This window comes from Trachypithecus francoisi, unplaced genomic scaffold, assembly GCF_009764315.1.
Source record: "Trachypithecus francoisi isolate TF-2019V2 unplaced genomic scaffold, Tfra_2.0 Lachesis_group16, whole genome shotgun sequence".
In the NCBI taxonomy this organism is placed as follows: domain Eukaryota; kingdom Metazoa; phylum Chordata; class Mammalia; order Primates; family Cercopithecidae; genus Trachypithecus; species Trachypithecus francoisi.
Genome location: NW_022681461.1, coordinates 93,617,859 through 93,638,148, shown reverse-complemented (window position 1 = coordinate 93,638,148; position 20,290 = coordinate 93,617,859). Strand labels below are relative to the sequence as shown.

Here is a 20,290-nt window from a genome sequence, read left to right as displayed (position 1 = left end):
GAAATGACGCCAGGAGCAGTGGCTCACGCCTGTAATCCCAGCACTTTGGTAGGCCGGGGCAGGCAGATCACCTGAGGTCAGGCATTCAAGACCAGCCTGGCCAACATGGCAAAACCCCATCTCTACTAAAAAATACAAAAATTAGCCAGGCGTGGTGGTGGGCACCTGTAATCCCAGCTACTCGGGAGGCTGAGGCAGGGAGAAGTGCTTGAACCCAGGAGGCGGAGGTTGCAGTAAGCCGAGATTGCACCACTGCACTTCATCCCGGGCGACACAGCAAGACTCCATCCCCTCCCCCACCCAAAAAAAAAAAAAGAAGTTCACAAAGAATTCTATATATACATCTTCTGAATGATCTCATATTAACCAACCAAAAAATATGGGCCAGGCATGGTGGCTTACACCTGTAATCCCAGCATTTTCGGAGGCCGAGGCAGACAAATCACTGAGGTCAGGAGTTTGAGACCAGCGTGGCCAATATGGTGAAACCCCATCTCTACTAAAAATAGAAAAATTAGCCTGGCATGGTGGTGGGCACCTGTAATCCCAGCTACTCAGGAGGCTGAGGCAGAAGAATCGCTTGAACCTGGGAAGTAGAGGTTGTGGTGAGCCGAGGTCGTGCTACTGCACTCCAGCCTGGAAGACAGAGTGAGACTCAGTCTAAAAAAAAAAAAAATCATACTAAGGCTGGGTGCAGTGGCTCATGCCTGTATAATCTAAGCACTTTGGCCAGGCACGGTGGCTCACGCCTATAGTCCCAGCACTTTGGGAGGCCGAGGCGGGTGGATCACAAGGTCAGGAGTTCGAGACTATCCTGGCTAACACAGTGAAACCCCGTCTCTACTAAAAATACAAAAATTAGCCGGGTGCGGAGGCAGGCACCTGTAGTCCCAGCTACTCGGGAGGCTGAGGCAGGAGAATGGCGTGAATCCGGGAGGTGGAGCTTGCAGTGAGCGAGATTGCACCACTGCACTCCAGCCTGGGGGACAGAGAGAGACTCCGTCTCAAAAAAAAAAAAAATCTAAGCACTTTGGGAGGCTGAGGCAGGAGAATAGCTTGAGCCCAGGAGTTCAAGGCTGCAGTGAGCCATGATGGTGCCACTGCACTCCAGCCTGGGTGACAGAGCAAGACCCTGTGTCTAAAAGAAAAGAAAAAAGGTACTGAAAAAAAAGACTAGCAAGTTATATTTTAAAATGTCAACAGTGGTTATTACTAGCTGGGTGTGATGGTGTGTGCCTATAATCCCAGCTACCTGGGAGCCTGAGGCAGAAGGATCACTTGAACCCAAGAGCTCAAGGATGCAGTAAGCTAGGATCATGCCACTGTAAGCAAGCCTGGGTGACAAAATGAGACACTGTCTCAAAAAGAAAACAAAACAACCCACTAAAAAAAGTGGTTATACCTGGATAGAGATCTTCTGGGTGGTCCTTACTTCCTTTTTTTTAATCTATCTATCTATCTATCCCTTTTTTTTTGAGATGGAGTCTCATGCTGTCGCTCAGGTTGGAGTGCAGTGGCACCATCTCAGCTCACTGCAACCTCTGCCTGCTGGGTTCAAGCAATTCTCCTACCTCAGTCTCCTGAGTAGCTGGGACTACAAGCACCCATGACCACACTCAGCTAATTTTTTGCACTTTTAGTAGAGACAGGGTTTCACCATGCTGGCTAGCCTGGTCTCATACTCCTGACCTCATACACACACCCTGGCCTCCCAAAGTGCTGGGATTACAGGTGTGAGCCACCATGCCCAGACTATATTTAAAAAAATTTTTTTTTTTTTTTTGAGACAGAGTCTTGCTCTGTGCCCAGGCTGGAGTGCAGTGGCATGATCTCAGCTCACTGCAAGCTCTGCCTCTTAGGTTCACATCATTCTCCTGCCTCAGCCCCCCAGGTAGCTGGGACTACAGGCACCCACCACCACACCCAGCTCATTTTTTGTATTTTTAGTAGAGACGGGGTTTCACCGTGTTAGCCAGCATGGTCTCAATCTCCTGACTTTGTGATCCACCCACCTCGGCCTCCAAAAGTGCTGGGATTACAGGCGTGAGCCACTGTGCCCAGCCTATTTTAAAATTTTCTTACAATAAATGTGTATCACTTTTACACTAAATAAAAAAATTATTATTCTATAATAATAATTTTTTATATTATTATAGGGTCACCCTCTATCACGTAGGCTGGAGTGCAGTGGCATGATCACAGCCTGATGCTGCCTGGATCTCCTGGGCTCAAGCAATCCTCCTGCCTCAACCTTCTGAGTATCTGGGACAACAGGTATGCAGTACCATACTTAGCCAATAAAAAAAAAAAAAATTGTAGCGATGGGGTCTCATATGTTGCCCAGGCTGGTCTTGAATTCTTGGGCTCAAGTGATCCACCCACCTCAGCCTCCCAAAGTCCTGGGATTGTAGGCGTGAGTCGCCGCACCCAGCTGGGCTATTTCCTATCACACTACTATCCCTTTTCAATCTCTAGCCCCCGGTCCCTGCCACATCAAAAGCTCCCTGTAAAAGGACAAATTTACCCGACACTGCCATAGTGTCGCTGATCCATGCGATGGAAAAGATCCAATCCTTGTGTCCATCCTTGGAGAGCAGGAAGTAACAGGTACAGGGAGGAAAACAAGAAATTAGTAAAATAAGTATTGTAATAAACTCTCTAAAGAAGCATACAAGTCAGACTGAAAATATTTTTGTAAAAATTACAACTCTGATCTCTGGTAGTCTCAACCCATAGAGAATGATCAATCTTTTTTTTTTTTTTTTTTTTGAGACGGAGTCTTGCTCTGTCACCCAGGCTGGAGTGCAGTGGCCGGATCTCAGCTCACTGCAAGCTCCACCTCCCAGGTTCACGCCATTCTCCTGCCTCAGCCTCCCGAGTAACTGGGACTACAGGCACCCGCCACCTCGCCCGGCTAGTTTTTCTTTTGTATTTTTTAGTAGAGACGGGGTTTCACCGTGTTCACCAGGATGGTCTCGATCTCCTGACCTCGTGATCCGCCCGTCTCGGCCTCCCAAAGTGCTGGGATTACAGGCTTGAGCCACCGCGCCCGGCCAAGAATGATCAATCTTTATCTTCTATCTTGAGCTCAAAGCTGGAATGAAATTGGCACTACCGTGAGTAGTGGACACACAGCTCTTGCCTTCTACCTCTGGGTCCCCTCTTCTATCTGGAACTTTCTTCCTCCAGACATCTAGACATCTACATGGCTTGTACCCTCATTTCTTTTAAGTCTCCCTGCTCCAGTATCATCCTATCAATGAAACTTTATCTTCTGATACAGCATCCTCCACCTCACTCTCAGTCCCTTTATGCTGCCTTTATTCTTCTCCATGGCACTTACCACACTCTGACATATTACCGGTAATCATTAGTTTATATGGTTTATATTTTGGTTTATATGTCACCCTCCACTAGAATGTAGGCTCCAAGAGGACAGGGGCTTTATCTGTTCTGTTCACTGCTGTGTCTCAAACCATGTCTCAAACAATGCCTAGCCATAGAAGACTGAATAAATGCCTGGCGAATGAATGGATGATTTAGTAAACTCTGCTACTCTCTGACTATGGGCAGTGGGAAGTATGTGGACACTATGGATTCAAACGCAACCCAATAGTGTTGGTCCCTGAGATGTGCTGCTTGCCCCTTTATCAAACATACACTGTGCCCTATGGGGAGTCCAGTCCCCACTCTGGACTGCTGAGAGGAGGGTCCATGTTAACCACTGAGACCCGTTTAAAAACAAGGCTCCCTCCAACTACAACTATTGGGAAAACTTACATCTCCTACACACACAGGATCCAGTGTAGGTAGTCGATAGATGGCAAGACTGTTGGGGTTGTCTCCTCCAGTGGCTAGCAGTGTTCTAGAAGGATTCAGCTCAATGGCATGGATACCACAGCCCTGCTGGGTCACACCTCCAGGTTCCCGGTCTTTCAGAATTGGGATCTTGGTGATCTGGCTTGTCTGGACATCTACTACAAATAGCTACAAGAAGAAATAGATATAGAAGCTGAACATAGTTCCAATTTAACGTGGTCAATACAGGGTATAAACATCCTTTTGTTCAACTGTTCATCAGCATTTAATTAACATCTACTACATGTTAGACCCTAGGAATTATTAAAGGCATGGTCAGGACTACTAATGAAATGAAACATGAAATAAGTCAATATAACACAGTATTAGAGATAGGAATAATATGCTACATGAACACAGATTAGGAAGTAGTAAGTTCTGCCTGGGATTCACAGGTTTCCAAGAGGCCTTGTATTAGAGTGAGTCCAACAGTTTTCTGTCGGTTTGAGCATATTTTATACATTGAATCCTCACCTAACCATGCACAAAAACTTTTAAACAAAACACAATTCCCAGAACACATCATGGTTACTAATATACCTATTAATATTACTAAGCTTTCTGGAATGACCTAAGACATACGACAAGGAAGAATTATTAATATCTCATGGCTGTTCTCTATACACACACATCCCATTCAGTTCTATTCCTCCCTGCCTTTGCTCTTGCTACTACCTCTGCCTGAAAGGCTCTCTTCCACCTCTTTACCCTCCAAGATTCAACTTAAGACACGCTTTAAGCCTTAGAGACAGGACAGCCCTTATAAGAGTCAAACTCTTCACATGATTCAACAGTTTATTCCTTCAGACACTCACTTCTTTGCCAGTACTGTTCTAAGTGTTATGAACACAGCTATGAACGAGAGAAATAATATCTGCCCTAATATATATACCTTATAGCCTAAGAGGCTGAAATAAAATCCTATCAGCAATTCTCATGGTGAAGCCAAACATGTCAAACCTTTACATAAATAAACCTGCTGCTTGCACAGAAGATCTATGAAAGCAGAAACTAGGTGAGTCTTAAGTTTAAAATATAAAAAGGGCCGGGCGCGGTGGCTCACGCCTGTAATGCCAGTACTTTAGGAGGCCGAGGTGGGCGGATCACCAGAGGTTGAGAGTTTGAGATCAGCCTGGCTAACATGGTGAAAATACAAAATTACAAAATTAACTAAAATACAAAATTACAAAATACAAAATACAAAATTACAAAAATACTAAAAATACAAAATTAACTGGGCATGGTGGCACATGCCTGTAATCCCAGCTACTCGGAAGGCTGAGGCAGAAGAATCACTTGAACCCAGGAGGCGGAGGCTGCAGTGAGCCAGGATCGAGCCACTGCACTCCAGCCTAGGCAACAGAGTGAGACTCGGTCTCAAAAAAACAACAACAACAACAACACACAGACACACACACACACACACACATATATGAACGAGGTGGACAAGGTGGCAAGTGCCTGTAGTCCAAACTACTTAGCTACTCAGGAGGCTGAGGCATAAGGATCACAAACTGAGCCCAGCCTGGGCAAAACAGCAAGACTCTGTCTCAAACAAACACACACATATATGTATTTTATGTATATATTTTTATATACATATGTTTTTTTTTTACTAGGAAAATGGTTTCATTGAAGTGTCTTTAGAGCTGTGATATCAAGACATGAAGAACAACAAGTGCGCACACAGACATGGCTATCACAGAACAGACTGTGGGTGAATAAAAAGTTCACACCACTTCTTCCCTTTACCCAGTAACAGAATGTATAACTGGCTGGTGGTACTAGACCAAACTTCCTGGGTGGCCACTTTTTACTAAAGCCAGTCCTCGGAGAAAACTTAAGACATGAAGCATGGGCCAGGCACAGTGGCTCATGCCTGTAATCCCAGCACTTAGGGAGGCTGAGGCAGGCGGATCACCTGAAGTCAGGAGTTCAAGACTAGCCTGGCGAACATAGTGAAACCCCATCTCTATTAAAAATACAAAAAATAATTAGCTGGATGTGTTGGCGGGTGCCGGTAATCCCAGCTACTCGGGAGGCTGAGACAGGAGAATTGCTTAAACTCAGGAGGCGGAGGTTGCAGTGAGCCGAGATCATACCACTGCACTCCAGCCTGGGAGACAGTGTGAGAGACCATCTCACACACAAAAGAATAAAATTAGCTGGGCATGGTGGTGTGCACCTGTAGTCCCAGCTACTTGGGAGGCTGAGGCAGGAAAATCGCTTGAACCCGGGAGGCAGAGGTTGCAGTGAGCCAAGATAGCGCCATCGCACTCCAACCTGGCGACAGAGCAAGACTTTGCCTTTAAAAAAGAAATAAAACTATATATATATATACATACATACATATATATATATATATGGCTTGTAATACCAATTTTAGGAACTTACACTGAATAGTGATGGGTGAACAGTTTGAACTACTGTACATCTTTTTAAATTATAGAGACAGGGTCCCACTATGCTACCCAGGCTGTAATAAAATCCTCCTGGGCTTAGGCAATCCTCCCACCTTAGCCTCCCAAAGTGCTGGGATTACAGACATGAGCCATCATACCTTGCCACTACATACCTTTAACAGCGATAAGGTAGTTCACTGCATGAATATATTAACATTAATTGAATGAACTCCCTATTATTGAACACTTACACTATGTCCAAATTTTAGTAATACAAAACACGGCAATGGACATTCTTTTATTGAAATCCAGGGCCTCCTCTTAGTACTGGGGCATAAGGAGGAAAAAAATTAAATAAATAAATCCAGGGCTGGGTGCGGTGGCTCATGCCTCTAATCCTAGCACTTTGGGAGCTGAGCGGATCACCTGAGGTCAGGAGTTCAAGACCAGTCTGGCAAACATGGCAAACCCTGTCTCTACTAAAATACAAAAATTAGCCAGGCGTGGTGACAGATGCCTTCAATCCCAGTTACTTGGGAGGCTGAGACAGGAGAACTGCTTGAACCCAGGAGGGGGAGGCTGCAGAGATTGTGCCACTGAACTCTAGCCTGGGTGACAGAGTAAGAGTCCATCTCAAAAATAAATAAATAAATAATACAAATAAATAAATCTGGCTAGGCACAGTGGCTCACACCTGTAATCCCAGCACTTTGGGCGGTCAAGGCAGGCAGATCTCTTGAGGTAAGGAGTTCAAGACCAGCCTGGCCAACACAGTGAATGAAACCCTGTCTCCAATAAAAATACAAAAATTACCCGGGCATGGTGGTGTGCTCCTGTAGTCCCAGGTATTTGGGAGGCTGAAGCAGGAGAATCGCTGAACTCAGGTGGCAGAGGTTGTAGCGAGCCAAGATGGCACCACTACACTTCAGCCTGGGCAACAGGATAAGACTCTGTCTCTAATAATAATAATAATAATAATAATAAATAAATAAATCCGACTAGGTACGGTGGCTCACGCCTGTAATCCCAGCACTTTGAGAGGCTGAGGCAGGTAGATCACCTGAGGTCAGAAGTTTGAGACCACCCTGGCCAACATGGTGAAACCCCATCTCTACTAAAAATACAAAAATCAGCCGGGTGCAGTGGCGGGTGCCTGTAATCCCAGCTACTAAGGAGGATGAGGCAGAAGAATTGCTTGAACCTAGGGGGCGGAGGTTGCAGTGAGCCGAGATCGTGCCCCTACACTCCAGCCTGGGCAACAGAGCGAGACTCTGTCTCAAAAATCAATCATCAATCAATCCACGTGTCTGTGCTATGCCAAGATTTTAGATACTCTGAGCTGTGAATCTAAACTGTTCCTACACAAGATGGGCTACACCACTAGCTAGCTAAGATAAGTAATGGTACTTCATAATAGGTCTCGAATTCTGATGTTTTGCTACAGAATCATGACTTCGTGGAAGGAGGGTCACATTAGGATTTACAATTATTTTGGATTTAAGTGACATAATTTTTATAAGCTTTACATCTGGCAGTAAATTGATTTCTAATCCTTGATTTTTTTTTTTTTTTTTTTTTTTTTTTTTTTTTTTTTTTTTTGAGACGGAGTCTCGCTCTGTCGCCCAGGCTGGAGTGCAGTGGCCGGATCTCAGCTCACTGCAAGCTCCGCCTCCCGGGTTCACGCCATTCTCCTGCCTCAGCCTCCCGAGTAGCTGGGACTACAGGCGCCCACCACCTCGCCCGGCTAGTTTTTTTGTATTTTTTGGTAGAGACGGGGTTTCACCGTGTTAGTCAGGATGGTCTCGATCTCCTGACCTCGTGATCCGCCCGTCTCGGCCTCCCAAAGTGCTGGGATTACAGGCTTGAGCCACTGCGCCCGGCCGATTTTTTTTTTAAATGGGAGTCTCGTTCTGTTGCCCAGGCTGGAGTACAGTGGCACCATCTCAACTCACTGTAACCTCTGCCTCCTGGGTTCAAGCAATTTTCCTGCCTCAGCCTCCCGAATACCTGGGACTACAGGGGCATGCCACCATGCCCGGCTAATTTTTTGTATTTTTAGTAGAGACGGGGTTTCACCATGTTAGCCAGGATGGTCTCGATCTCCTGACCTCATGATCCGCCTGCCTCGGCTGGCCAAAGTGCTGGGATTACAGGTGTGAGCCACTGCGCCTGGCCTCTAATCCTTGATTTTGGAGGTCTCTGTTAAAAATGAACTAAGTCCTGCCAGGCGCAGTGGCTCAAGCCTGTAATCCCAGCACTTTGGGAGGCTGAGACGGGCGGATCACGAGGTCAGGAGATCGAGACCATCCTGGCTAACACGGTGAAACCCCGTCTCTACTAAAAAAAATACAAAAACTAGCCAGGCGAGGTGGCGGGCGCCTGTAGTCCCAGCTACTTGGGAGGCTGAGGCAGGAGAATGGCGTAAACCCGGGAGGCGGAGCTTGCAGTGAGCTGAGATCCGGCCACTGCACTCCAGTCGGGCGACAGAGTGAGACTCCGCCTCAAAAAAAAAAAAAAAAAATGAACTAAGTCCTAAAAGCCAGCTTTGGCAAGACACCTTGATTTTACCTAGTACCCACCAAAGTCACCACATAAACTCTGACAACATACAACAGTGGTTTAGCTACCTTAAGCATCTATCTAAACAAAGATTTGTTAAAAATAAATTCTTGCCGGGCGCAGTGGCTCATGTCTGTAATCCCAGCACTTTGGGAGGCCAAGGTGGGCGGATCACCTGAGGTTGAGAGTTCAAGACCAGCCTCACCGACATGGAGAAACCCCACCTCCACTAAAAGTACAAAATTAGCTGGGCGTGGTGGTGCATGCCTGTAATTCCAGCTACTCGGGAGGCTGAGGCAGGAGAATTGCTTGAACCCAGGAGGTGGAGGTTGCAGTGAGCCAAGATTGCACCATCACATTCCAGCCTGGGCAACAAGAGCTAAACTCTGTCTCAAAAAAACAAACAAAAAAACAAATTATTCTTAGGCTGGTAAATCAGAACTGTATTTTGTATTGCTTTTATATGCTTACATATCCCATCACCTATTTCCAATCTGAAAAATAAAAGGGGAAATAAAAGGATTGGTCCAATAGTGTGATTTCATAAGAATCTTTATTTCTTCCTATGGAAGACGGAAATTGATTTCTTTTTTTCGTTTTCTTTCCAAGATGGAGTCTCACTCTGTCGCCCAGGCTGGAGTGTAGTGGCTCAGTCTCAGTTCACTGCAACCTCTGCCTCCCGGGTTCAAGCGACTGTCCTGCCTCAGCCTCCCAAGTAGCTGGGACCACAGGCATGCGGCATCATGCCTGGCTAATTTTTGTATTTTTAGTAGAGGCGGGGTATCACCACGTGGGTGGTCTCGAACTCCTGGCCTCAAGTGATCCACCTGCCTCAGCCTCCCAAAGTGCTAGGATTACAGGAGTGAGCCACTGCACCCGGCCTGAAATTGATTTCTATACACTCAAGAATGCTAATAGTTAACGTGTAAGTTGTTCAGGAGAAAATCTCTACACAGGAAACTTTCAGGTTTTTGTTCCCTGGTGACATTTCCAGGTATAAGACCTTCTACTCAGAATTAACAGGGAGCTTTATCCCTAACTTGCAAACTACTGGAGAGCAGAGATTATAATTACATATCTGGTATATGAAGAGATTATAAACTCTCAACAATAGTGTTAAATAATGATAATATGGCCGGGCGTGGTGGGTCACGCATATAATCCCAGCACTTTGGGAGGCAGAGGTGGGGGTCAGGAGTTCGAGACCAGGCCAGCCAACATGGTAAGACCCCGTCTCTACTAAAAATATAAAAATTAGCTGGGCATGGTGGTGCATGCCTGTAATCCCAGCTACTTGAGGGGGCTGAGGCACGAGAATCACTTGAACCTGAGAGGCGGAGGTTGCAGTGAGCCAAGACTATGCCACTGCACTGCAGCCTGGGCAACAGAGTAAGACCCTGTCTCAGAAAAGAAAATAATAATAATAATATCGCTCTTATCTCACACATACTTCCTAAGTGTAACAGCATTAAGACTTGAGGACCAGGACCATACGGTTGTGTATTTGCCCATTGAGAATCAAAAGCCCTCTCCAGGGGCTATTTTGAGCTCCAAAAAACTCACTGTGTGACTAAGAGAAGCAACTCCTTTTGTTGCATATTCTACTACTGTATTTTTGAGCGCCTACTTCAGTCCTTCTCACCATCATTTTAGGATAAGAAAATGCAAGGTTCATCTAGCTGAAACAATGATTTTAAAAGATGAGTGTTTATTGTACAAACAACACTTTATCAACAATACAGAAATTTAAAATGCAAGAAAGATCACTCGGAACCTTCTCTCTTTTAAAATCTGTTTTTCATTTGTCAGGTTCCTGTTTAGCCTTCAACCACATACATATTATAATTGTGCACAGCTATTATCAGCAGAGACAGGATTTTGTATCTCATTTCATTAAACATATTGAATGCTTTGCACATTACAGGCTCCATAATTATGTTAATGTCTGCATAATACCATCCAGATTTGATTTATCACAATTTACTTAAGTATTCGATTGCTAGTATTTAGATTAAGTAGCTTCCTTCCAATTATTATCTTGTTAAAAACGACTTTCCCTTTGGATAAATTCTCAGGTATGAACATTTTAGGTGAAAGGGTATAACATTTTTAGGCTCTTCTTTCAACAGATACTATGTACTTTTGTGTTTTTTTCTTTTTTTGAGACAGGGTCATGTCCTGTCACCTAGGCTAGAGTGCAGTGATGTAATCCCATTTAACTGTAGCCTTGACTTCCCAGACTCAAGCCATCCTCCCACTTGAGCCTCCTGAGTAGCTAGGACCAAAGGCACAAGCCACCATGCCCAGCTAATTCTTAAATTTTTTTGTAGAGATGGGGTCTCACTACATTGCCCAGGCTGAGCTCAAGTGATCTTCCTGTGTCGGCTTCCCAAAGTGCTGGATTACAGTCATGAGCCACTATGCCCAGCCAATACTGGCCAACATGGTGAAACCCCGTCTCTACTAAAAACCACAAAAAAGGCCGAGCGCGATGGCTCAAGCCTGTAATCCCAGCACTTTGGGAGGCTGAGACGGGCGGATCACGAGGTCAGGAGATCAAGACCATCCTGGCTAACATGGTGAAACCCCGTCTCTACTAAAAAATACAAAAAAAAAACTAGCCGGGCGAGGTGGCGGGCGCCTGTAGTCCCAGCTACTCGGGAGGCTGAGGCAGGAGAAGGGCGTAAACTCGGGAGGCAGAGCTTGCAGTGAGCTGAGATCCGGCCACTGCACTCCAGCCCGGGCGACAGACCGAGACTGTCTCAAAAAACAAAAACAAAAAAAAAAACACAAAAAAATTAGCCAGGTGTGGTGGTGGGCGCCTATCATCCCAGCTACTCGGGAAGCTGAAGCAGAAGAATCACTTGAACCTGGGAGGCAGAGGTTGCAGTGAGCTGAGACCGAGCCACTGCACTCCAACCTGGGCAACAAGAACAAAACTCAGTCTCAGAAAAAAAAAAAAAAAAAAAAAAAGGCCAGATTGATGGCATGTGGTATAGTCCCAGCTACTCAGGATTCTGGGGCAAGAGGATCCCTTGAGCCCAGGAATTTGAAGCTGCAGTGAGCCATGACTGCACCACTGTACTCCACCCTGGGTGCAAAACCCTGTCTTGAAAAAGAACAAAGCGGCCGGGCGTGGTGGCTCACGTTTGTAATCCTAGCACTTTGGAAGGCTGAGGCGGGCAGATTACATGAGGCCAGGCATTTGAGACCAGCCTGGCCAGCATGGTGAAACCCCGTCTCCAGTAAAAATACAAAAATTAGCCAGGCATGGTGGCATCTGCCTGTAGTCCCAGCTGCCCGGGAGGCTGAGGCACAAGAATCGCTTGAACCCGGAGGCAGAGATTACAGTGAGCCAAGAGTGCGCCACTGCACTCCAGCCTGGGCAACATAGTAAGACTTGGTTTCAAAAAAAAGAAAAAGAAAAAAAAGAGACCAAAGCACCCCTGACATAATGGGTTAGCCTGATACTCTCAAGGTAGGCCTTGGTATCCTAGTGTAAAAAAGTAATTTCAGAGAACATCAACATCAGTCAAGGCCGCTCTGTAACTGTGATAAAGACAAAAACAAGACCACTCTGTAATCATACCTGAACACAGACCAAAACAAGAACACTGGCCAGGCAAGGTGGCTCACGCCTGTAATCCCAGCACTTTGGGAGGCTGAGGCGGGTGGATCACCTGAGGTCAGGAGTTCGAGACCAGCCTGGCCAACATGGTAAAACCCTGTCTTTACTAAAAATACGAAAATTAGCTGTGCATGGTGGCATGTGCCTGTAGTCCCAGCCACTCGGGAGGCAGAGGTGAAAGAATCACTTGAACCTGGGAGACGGAGACTGCAGTGAGCCAAGATCGTGCCACTGCACTCCAGCCTGAGCGACAGAGCGAGACTCCATCTCAAAAAACAAACGAACAAACAAAAAACCCAAGAACACTACCTAAACCACAAAAAGATCAAATATCCCCTTAACCTTGCTAATATAAATGACAGTTTCATCTTTATCAATTACAGCTTTAACCTCCTTCTAGATAAGATTAAGATACCCAAACATAGAATTTGCCCCTGTCGTGACAGTATCCATCTGGAGCAAAGTGCTATATCCTTAAGCCTTCCCCCAAATCACGTGCAACAAGTCCCAGTGTTATAACACCTTTCTGGCACTCTTACTGAGCGGTCCCTTGCTCCTCTATGGAGAAGGTTCTCCCAGGTACAACAAGCAACAACATCTGACTTGTTCTGCAACAAGAACAGTCCCTGATAGTCTTTGGCTGGAGAGTGGTGACAATGGGAAGTAAGAGTTCACGTCCAAAATTAAACACCTCCAACTGTGTAGATCATCACTCTGTCGATCGCTATCCTTCTCCTCAAATCACACCACACCCCTAACCCCTTCAAGAGTCCTCCTTTCGGCCAGGCGCGGTGGTTCATGCCTGTAATTCCAGCACTTTGGGAAGCCAAGACAGGTGGATCATGAGGTCAGATGATCAAGACCATCCTGGCCAACATGGTGAAATCCCGTCTTTACTAAAAATACAAAAATTAGCTGGGCGTGGTGGCACGTACCTGTAATCCCAGCTACTTGGGAGGCTGAGGCGGGAGAATCGCTTGAATCCAGGAGGCCAGGAGGCAGAGGTTGCAGTGGGCTGAGATCGTGCCACTGCACTACAGCCTGGCGACATAGCGAGACTCCGTCTCAAAAAAACAAAACAAAAAAAACAAAAATAAAGTCCTCCTTTCTTGAATTATTTTCTGTATTCTGGTTTTCCTGAGTTCCCTGCTCCCCCGCAGGAGTTCTTCTTGCCCTGTAAATGCACATATTTTCCAAGGTTCTCTCCTTAGCTTATCTGTCAGTATCAGTGGTTCTTAACCATTTTTGGCTCATAGTACTCTCTTTGAAAATCTAAGGACAAAAACTAAGAACTACTTCCCACACCACCCCCCCAAAATCTTGCCCAGAAAGTACACATATAATCAAAACTTTGCAATTTTAGGGAACGTTTACACAACTCAAGCCAGGAATACCTGCTCTCTACCCTCTTTCCCATGGTAATGTAACAATTTCAATAATTCCTTCTACATAAATGACTGCCAAATCACTAACTTCAATCCTTACTCTCTGCCAAATTTCAACTAATTGATGAAAAGGACAAAACCCAAATCTGTTCCTTAACATTCACCCTGCCATCTTTCCAGTTATATTGGTTCAAGACATTAGTATCAATTTTTTTTTTTATTTGAGACGGAGTCTAGCTCTGTCCCCCAGGCTGGAGTGCAGTGGCCGGATCTCAGCTCACTGCAAGCTCCGCCTCCCGGGTTTACGCCATTCTCCTGCTTCAGCCTCCCCAGTAGCTGGGACTACAGGTGTCCGCCACCTCGCCCGGCTAGTTTTTTTGTATTTTTTAGTAGAGACGGGGTTTCACCGTGTTAGCCAGGATGGTCTCGATCTCCTGACCTCGTGATGCGCCCGTCTCGGCCTCCCAAAGTGCTGTGATTACAGGCTTGAGCCACCGCACCCGGTCTTTTTTTTTTTTTTTTTTTTTTTAAGATGGAGTCTCCTTCTGTTGCCCAGGCTGGAGTGGAATGGCGCAATCTCAGCTCACTGCAACCTCCACCTCCCGGGTTCAAGCGATTCTCCTGCCTCAGCCTCCCAAGTAGCTGGGATTACAGGCACCCACCATCATGCCCAGCTAATTTATTTGTACTTTTATAGAAACAGGGTTTCACCATGTTGGCCAAGCTGGTCTCAAACTCCTGACCTCAGGTGATCCGCCCACCTTGGCCTTCCAAAGTGCTGGGATCACAGATGGGAGCCACCTCACACTACCAAAGAAAATCTTTTTAACACTAGGCCCAAATTCCTACACGGCAACAGTTGGCTGAAGTCAAGAACGTCTTCTGTAGTTCTTTGCAGCCCCTACTACTCCTTACTGTCTCGTGCCTAGCAAACTTTTCTTTACTTAGCTTTTCTGTCTGGCTCCGCAGCCTATCTGAGTTTGCATAAGTCTAAACCACGAACATATACCTAACCCACCCCAGCTGCCAGACCCATGTTCTAATTAAGGTTATACCACCTCTAATTAAGTAGTTTTGTAAAAGTATGACTGTATTGTTAACAATGATAAAAACAACAGTTGGCTATCCCTGCTGTTATTGCTGTGCTAGCTGGGGCCAAGAAATTTGGGAACTGAATGACTGCCCCTAGTTTGATTGTTAGCCCATAGCACAGGGACATTCTACATCAAAACTTTACTATTTAGAACACAACATAATCTCTCCCACCTCTGAAATCTTCATATATTATCCAAAGACAGTTACAATTATTTAAATAATCTTCCTCTCTTCAAATTGTGGGAAAAGCTTATGGAATCATTTTTACTGCTACTAGTACTTCTAAATAAGTAAGATATTGCTCAGAGTATTTTCCAGATGCATGCAGATACCTTCGCAGCACCAGATTATTATCACTCCCATTTTGCAGATGCAGAAACAAAAGCACAAATAAGGGAATCATTTGCCCAATGTCGCAAAGTTTAGAGAAGAGCACTATTCCTAGTTCCCTGCTTTGGTTCTGGAAGCTAAACAAAAACAAATACTAACTATAAAATGAAAACAGCTCTCCTTGCCCCAAACACTAGGTTACGAGGACGTAGGAAGACAAAAAGAGGTAGGAATTAAGAGTAGCTTAAATTATTACTTATTATGCTCGCCTTCAAAATAGTGTCAATAGATTCAAGAAGCAAGAGGCTGTGATGATTAATTCAGTTTACAATTCAGTAATATCTGCTAGGCTAAACACTATGATGCATGTGCAGTGAGTGGAATGAACTCTTCCAAGCAGGAGACTCTTTTCCTACTCCAAGTGACAACGATGACAGTTCTCAACCATGAATGGGCAGCTGGAGAGACCAAGAAAAGGAAGTTCTGTGGAGGCTTGTTGCCACCACTTAGTTTTGAAAGGCTTCTGTGTAAGACAAGCGACTCTCAACAGAAGAGGAAATGAAAGGTTGGCCCCAGCCACCATGGTATTATTTCCTTCCTCAAAACTGTTTAAATTTTTGCCATGTCCTTTATAAACAGACCAACCACCATGGTATTATTTCCTTCCTTAAAACTGTTTACATTTTTGCCTATGTCCTTTATAAATAGACACTTCTCCTAGTACTTAAGATTTTCTTGATCTAGAGCAAGCTTCTCTCTTTTCATTATCCAAAATGTGTTTCAGTCCAGGGTTAATTTACTCACACATTATGACATTACTTGTCTATTCACACAGGGTGAGGTGAAAATGGAGGGAGGGCTGGGCGTAATCATTTCCCACCCCTAGGCCCTAGGCACTGCCTCTTTTTATTTGCCATTCCTCTGACATCATGCTATTCGTGGACTCTGTTCCAAATGTTTCTGCTCTTTGACTTATTTTATCCTGGCCTATAATTGGGTTGGTTACAAAGCTTACTGAGAAATTTTTCACTTCATTTAAAATTGTCTTTCTAGTCACTCTTAAAAAGGCTACTTTCCAAAGAGCAAATGCTTATACCCTGAAATATACTACCAGACACACATTCCCCGCCTTCCTTATAGAAAACAGTTCATGTATTTCTCATATCTCAGTTTATACATTTTTAGATTCTATTCACTAAAAAACAGCCAAGTGTGCTATTTTAAATACTTCGACATATGTTCTTAGGCTGTTTTCACTATTATGTATCCTGAATGATGCTCTGAGCATCATTATTTCTTAAGTCTTTCCTTTAAGGCCTATAATTTAAAAACCAGCATAAAAAGATGAGGCAAAAACAACCAACCAACCCTCTAGAAGCAGCACATCCAGAGAGGGCCTAAAGAAACACACTCCTTTGAAGACTTACCAGAAAAGAAATGTATGAGTGAAAAAAGGAACACAAAAAGAGAGGAAGAAGTCATCAATGGGAAAGAATGGAAAGGAGAGTAAGGCAAGTCTCTTCTAAAAGAAACAGATGGGAAAACTAGCAGCGAGAGGTTCTACAGTAAGTGGCACAATGTATTCAGGACCTAGGGGAGAGGTCACAGCCCCCCAGACACTTACCGTGTTGCATTTTGTGCCACACACCACTTGCCTATGATTCAACCACTGAGATGCAAACACTTTATTAAGGGTCCCAAGGTGAAACTCTCTTTCCTTCAGGAGACTGGGAAGTTGCTGTGCTGCATAACCATGCAACACTCGAGAGTAGCTGGTTTCATTCTGTAGCCTGACTTCCCGGTTCTTCAAGTAGTATACTAAGGATCTCTTCACAGGAGGAAGTCTTTTCCTTTTGTGAAGAGAGTGATCCCAGCCAATCTGTGGAAACAACATTAGAAATCAGGGCTTTGGTTACTCTTCTTCAGAACGGATCCTGCTGTATTACAGAAGTCACCAACAACTCATAATTCATACTGCAGAATTTGCAAACAACAGAAATACAAACACAAGAGAACAAGAAGCTCAATCCAGAAAGTCGTTTAACTCTTCCAACATTAAAAAAAAGTTGCTCACAGTCAAACTTACCTATGCGAATTACAAGGGCTGAAAGTCAAGGGAATCAATGCAGAATAGAACAGGCTAAAAGATTTACTAGACCTTTCAGGAGTGAAAGATTGAAGGAAATGAGAGGTCGAGTGATTCCCATACCAACTTGGGCTGCATCTCTGCCCAGCCCCCTTCTCCCTCTCAGTCTGCACTCCCACTGGAGCATGGAAGATACAGTCCAAGGAGACAGACCTGAGTGCCAGGTCTTCCAGGGATGCATCATCAATGACCGTTCCTCTGTCATCATGCCCGCGCTCCAGGCAGTTGAAGAATTCGAAAAATCAACCACCAACAGGGTAGTAGGCCCCCGGGAAATCAGAGGCCATATCTACGTCCAAGAAGACCTTCCTTTCCAAAGGGGGCGGTATAGAGATGATACCTGGGAACTGTTGTTTCTTTTGGGGTCCAAACGCCAAAAGGCCCAGTTCAGGGTTGGGTATACATACATATAGGGAGACTCCTTCTTTCTTCGAGGAGGGACGCAATCATCCCAGCTTCCTAGCGTCCACGGAAGGTAGAGTTCACTCTACCAAAGTTAGTTTCCGATTCCCTTAACTTCGGTTTCCCCTTCCTCCAAAGCCAGGATTCTGGTTTCTTTTCAAGCCCTATCCACGGCTGCAGGCCTCCCGAGGATTATGTCCCATTGCTGAGTTCCCCTTTGGCTCCTCACCGCCCTGGCCTCCAGTTAACGAGGGTCCAGCCCTGACTCTACAAGCCCTGGCCCCATTCCTGTTTTGCCTCTGACTGCAGACCTTGGACCCCGATTCCTGTCGCAGGATCTGCGGACCCTAAACCCCTCTTGGTGCCTCGGCCTCACCACCTAGATGCCGGCCTCTCAACCCTCACCTGCGGGCCCTGAGCGTCGCTCCCAGCTCCCGGCGAGGCGGGCGCTTTCCGCTTCCTGCTAACTGCTTTCCGGGCCATAGTGGGCAGCGCCGCCGCGGCCCCGCAGCCACATGGGGCGGGGGAAGAGAGGGATAGCAGGACGGCGGGTCATATACTGGGCCCCGGGGCCGCGCACCTTAGTGCGCCCGGCCCGGAAAATGGCCCGGACCCGGAGCAGCAGCAGAAAAAAGGCGGAAAGAAGGGAAAGAGAGAGGAAGGACTGGGGCCAGGAAAGGGAAGGGGAACCGAGAACTAGAAGCTTTCCAACGGCAGAGCCTGGAAGGACGGCGAGCGATTAGAACCAAAACACCCCCTCCCCCTTGCCCGCGCGCCGTCACCCTTGCGCAGCCGCACTTTGGACAGCGTCGCCACGGAAACGCCGCCGGAAGGAGAGGGGCGGGATTTAGGGATTGGAAGAGACTTAGCTGCTGTTTCCCGGCCGGACCATTTTCTACGGTCGTTTGGCAGCCGCCGGATGGATGTGGACGAGCTGGGGCCGAGGGAATCTGGCTTCTGGCCGCCGACCTCCGACCCCAGCCCGCCTATCCGCAGGCACCCGGAAATGAAGACCACCAGCACTGCTGGGGGAAGGAATCCCCCCCTAGTGCAGGCCTTTAGCCGGTAGCCGCTACCAGTTACCTCCCATCTGGCACCAAACGTTTCCCTGAATCTGTCACAAACCGTGCTCTGGCTCCAAGGGCTGGACAGGAGGGTCAGGGGTGGGACAGAAACCGCCCCCACCCGTCAAGGTGAAGTCCAGTCAGGAAGCCAAGGCAGTGTGGCCAGACTTTCCCACCGCTGAGAACCTGTCCAGCACAACCAACCCAGGCCGACCCACGGGTCTCGGGCTACCCTCTTCCCACCCCTGAGTAGCCCTCAGGCTCCATTCTCCGCTCTGTCTCCTCCTGAGCCTTTCTCCTGTCCGAACTGCTTCAGCCCCTCAGTCACCTTCCCCTTACGGTGCGACTTCACCATCCCCTTTAGATTTCCATGACCTGCCTTCTAAACCACATGGTCTTTTGTGCTTTATGAAGTAGGCATCACGCTGTAACTTACCTGTCGCTGCCTGCCTTACTCTTGGATTCGGGTTGCGTCTCCATTAGGGCAGGTTGGGAATTCTGAACCACAGGAAAAAGTGGTCATTTTTGGCTTGCCAGTCCAGTTGGAGCTGGCATTGGCCACCACATAAGGGGGCTTCATCAGGATCACCCTTGCCAACATTTTTGGAAGATCCTGAAGGAATATGACCGCCAGCCTTCACTTTCCTCAAGCAAACAAACCCTCTGAGGAAGTAGGATGCTCTTGCTTGGGGCCGATTGCCCTCAGGCTCTGGTGCCCAGTTACCTGCTGGTCCCTTCAGGCTTCAGGCCTCAGGCCTCATACCTCCGAGGAGCTCTTTTGGACCATCTGAAGTTCTGTCAACAAGGAGATTTGGATTTGTTTTCCAAGCTGAACCAAAGACCAGATTGAAGCAGAGTCTCCTGCCAGCCCAAGTCGGCACTGCCACTAACCCCTAATGTCTTGGGAAAGGCAGCTCCATCTTATTTGGTCAGGCCTGTCCCTTTAGAGATATACACGTAGTGAGTGGGTCAGGAGTGGGTCAGCTTTCTTTTTTGAGTCTGTTCTAGTTCTGTCTTGCCCCGCAATGCTCTGGATGACCCAGGAGCCCTTGGGCAAGAGTCTGGAATCCTTTGAGAATCTCTCAGCTCAGATTGGGCTGGGCGGGGCTTGGATCCCAGTCTCCTCTGTTAGTGCCAAGAGGGGCACACTGGGAACTGCTGCAGGCTCTTTCTCAAAGTTCCTTTACTTCATCTTCACATCCCAGGGACCATCCCCAAATGCACCTTATAGCAGAGCTCACCATTTCTTTTTCTTTTTTTTTTTTTTTTGAGATGGAGTCTTGCTCTGTAGCCTAGGCTGGAGTGCATTGGTATGATCTCAGCTCACTGCAACCTCTGCCTCCTGAGTTCAAGTGATTCTCCTACCTCAGCCTCCTGAGTAGCTCAGATTACAGGTGCCCGCCACCGTTGCCCAGCTAACT

General features: G+C 46.5%; 1 protein-coding gene across 1 annotated transcript in view; it reads right to left on the bottom strand.

Annotated features, from left to right (window-relative positions):
- The window catches only part of DCAF12 (DDB1 and CUL4 associated factor 12), a 36,011-nt gene extending 17,390 nt beyond the window's left edge, over positions 1–18,621 (bottom strand). Inside the window, exons 1-4 of the mRNA XM_033238293.1 lie at positions 18,211–18,621; positions 16,882–17,136; positions 3,781–3,987; positions 2,525–2,585 (exon numbers count right to left, since the gene is read on the bottom strand). Coding sequence (XP_033094184.1) covers positions 2,525–2,585; positions 3,781–3,987; positions 16,882–17,136; positions 18,211–18,288 — 601 coding nt within the window. The 5' untranslated portion in view covers positions 18,289–18,621. The remainder of the gene's footprint in view (positions 1–2,524; positions 2,586–3,780; positions 3,988–16,881; positions 17,137–18,210) is intronic.
- Positions 18,622–20,290: the final 1,669 nt, after the last annotated feature.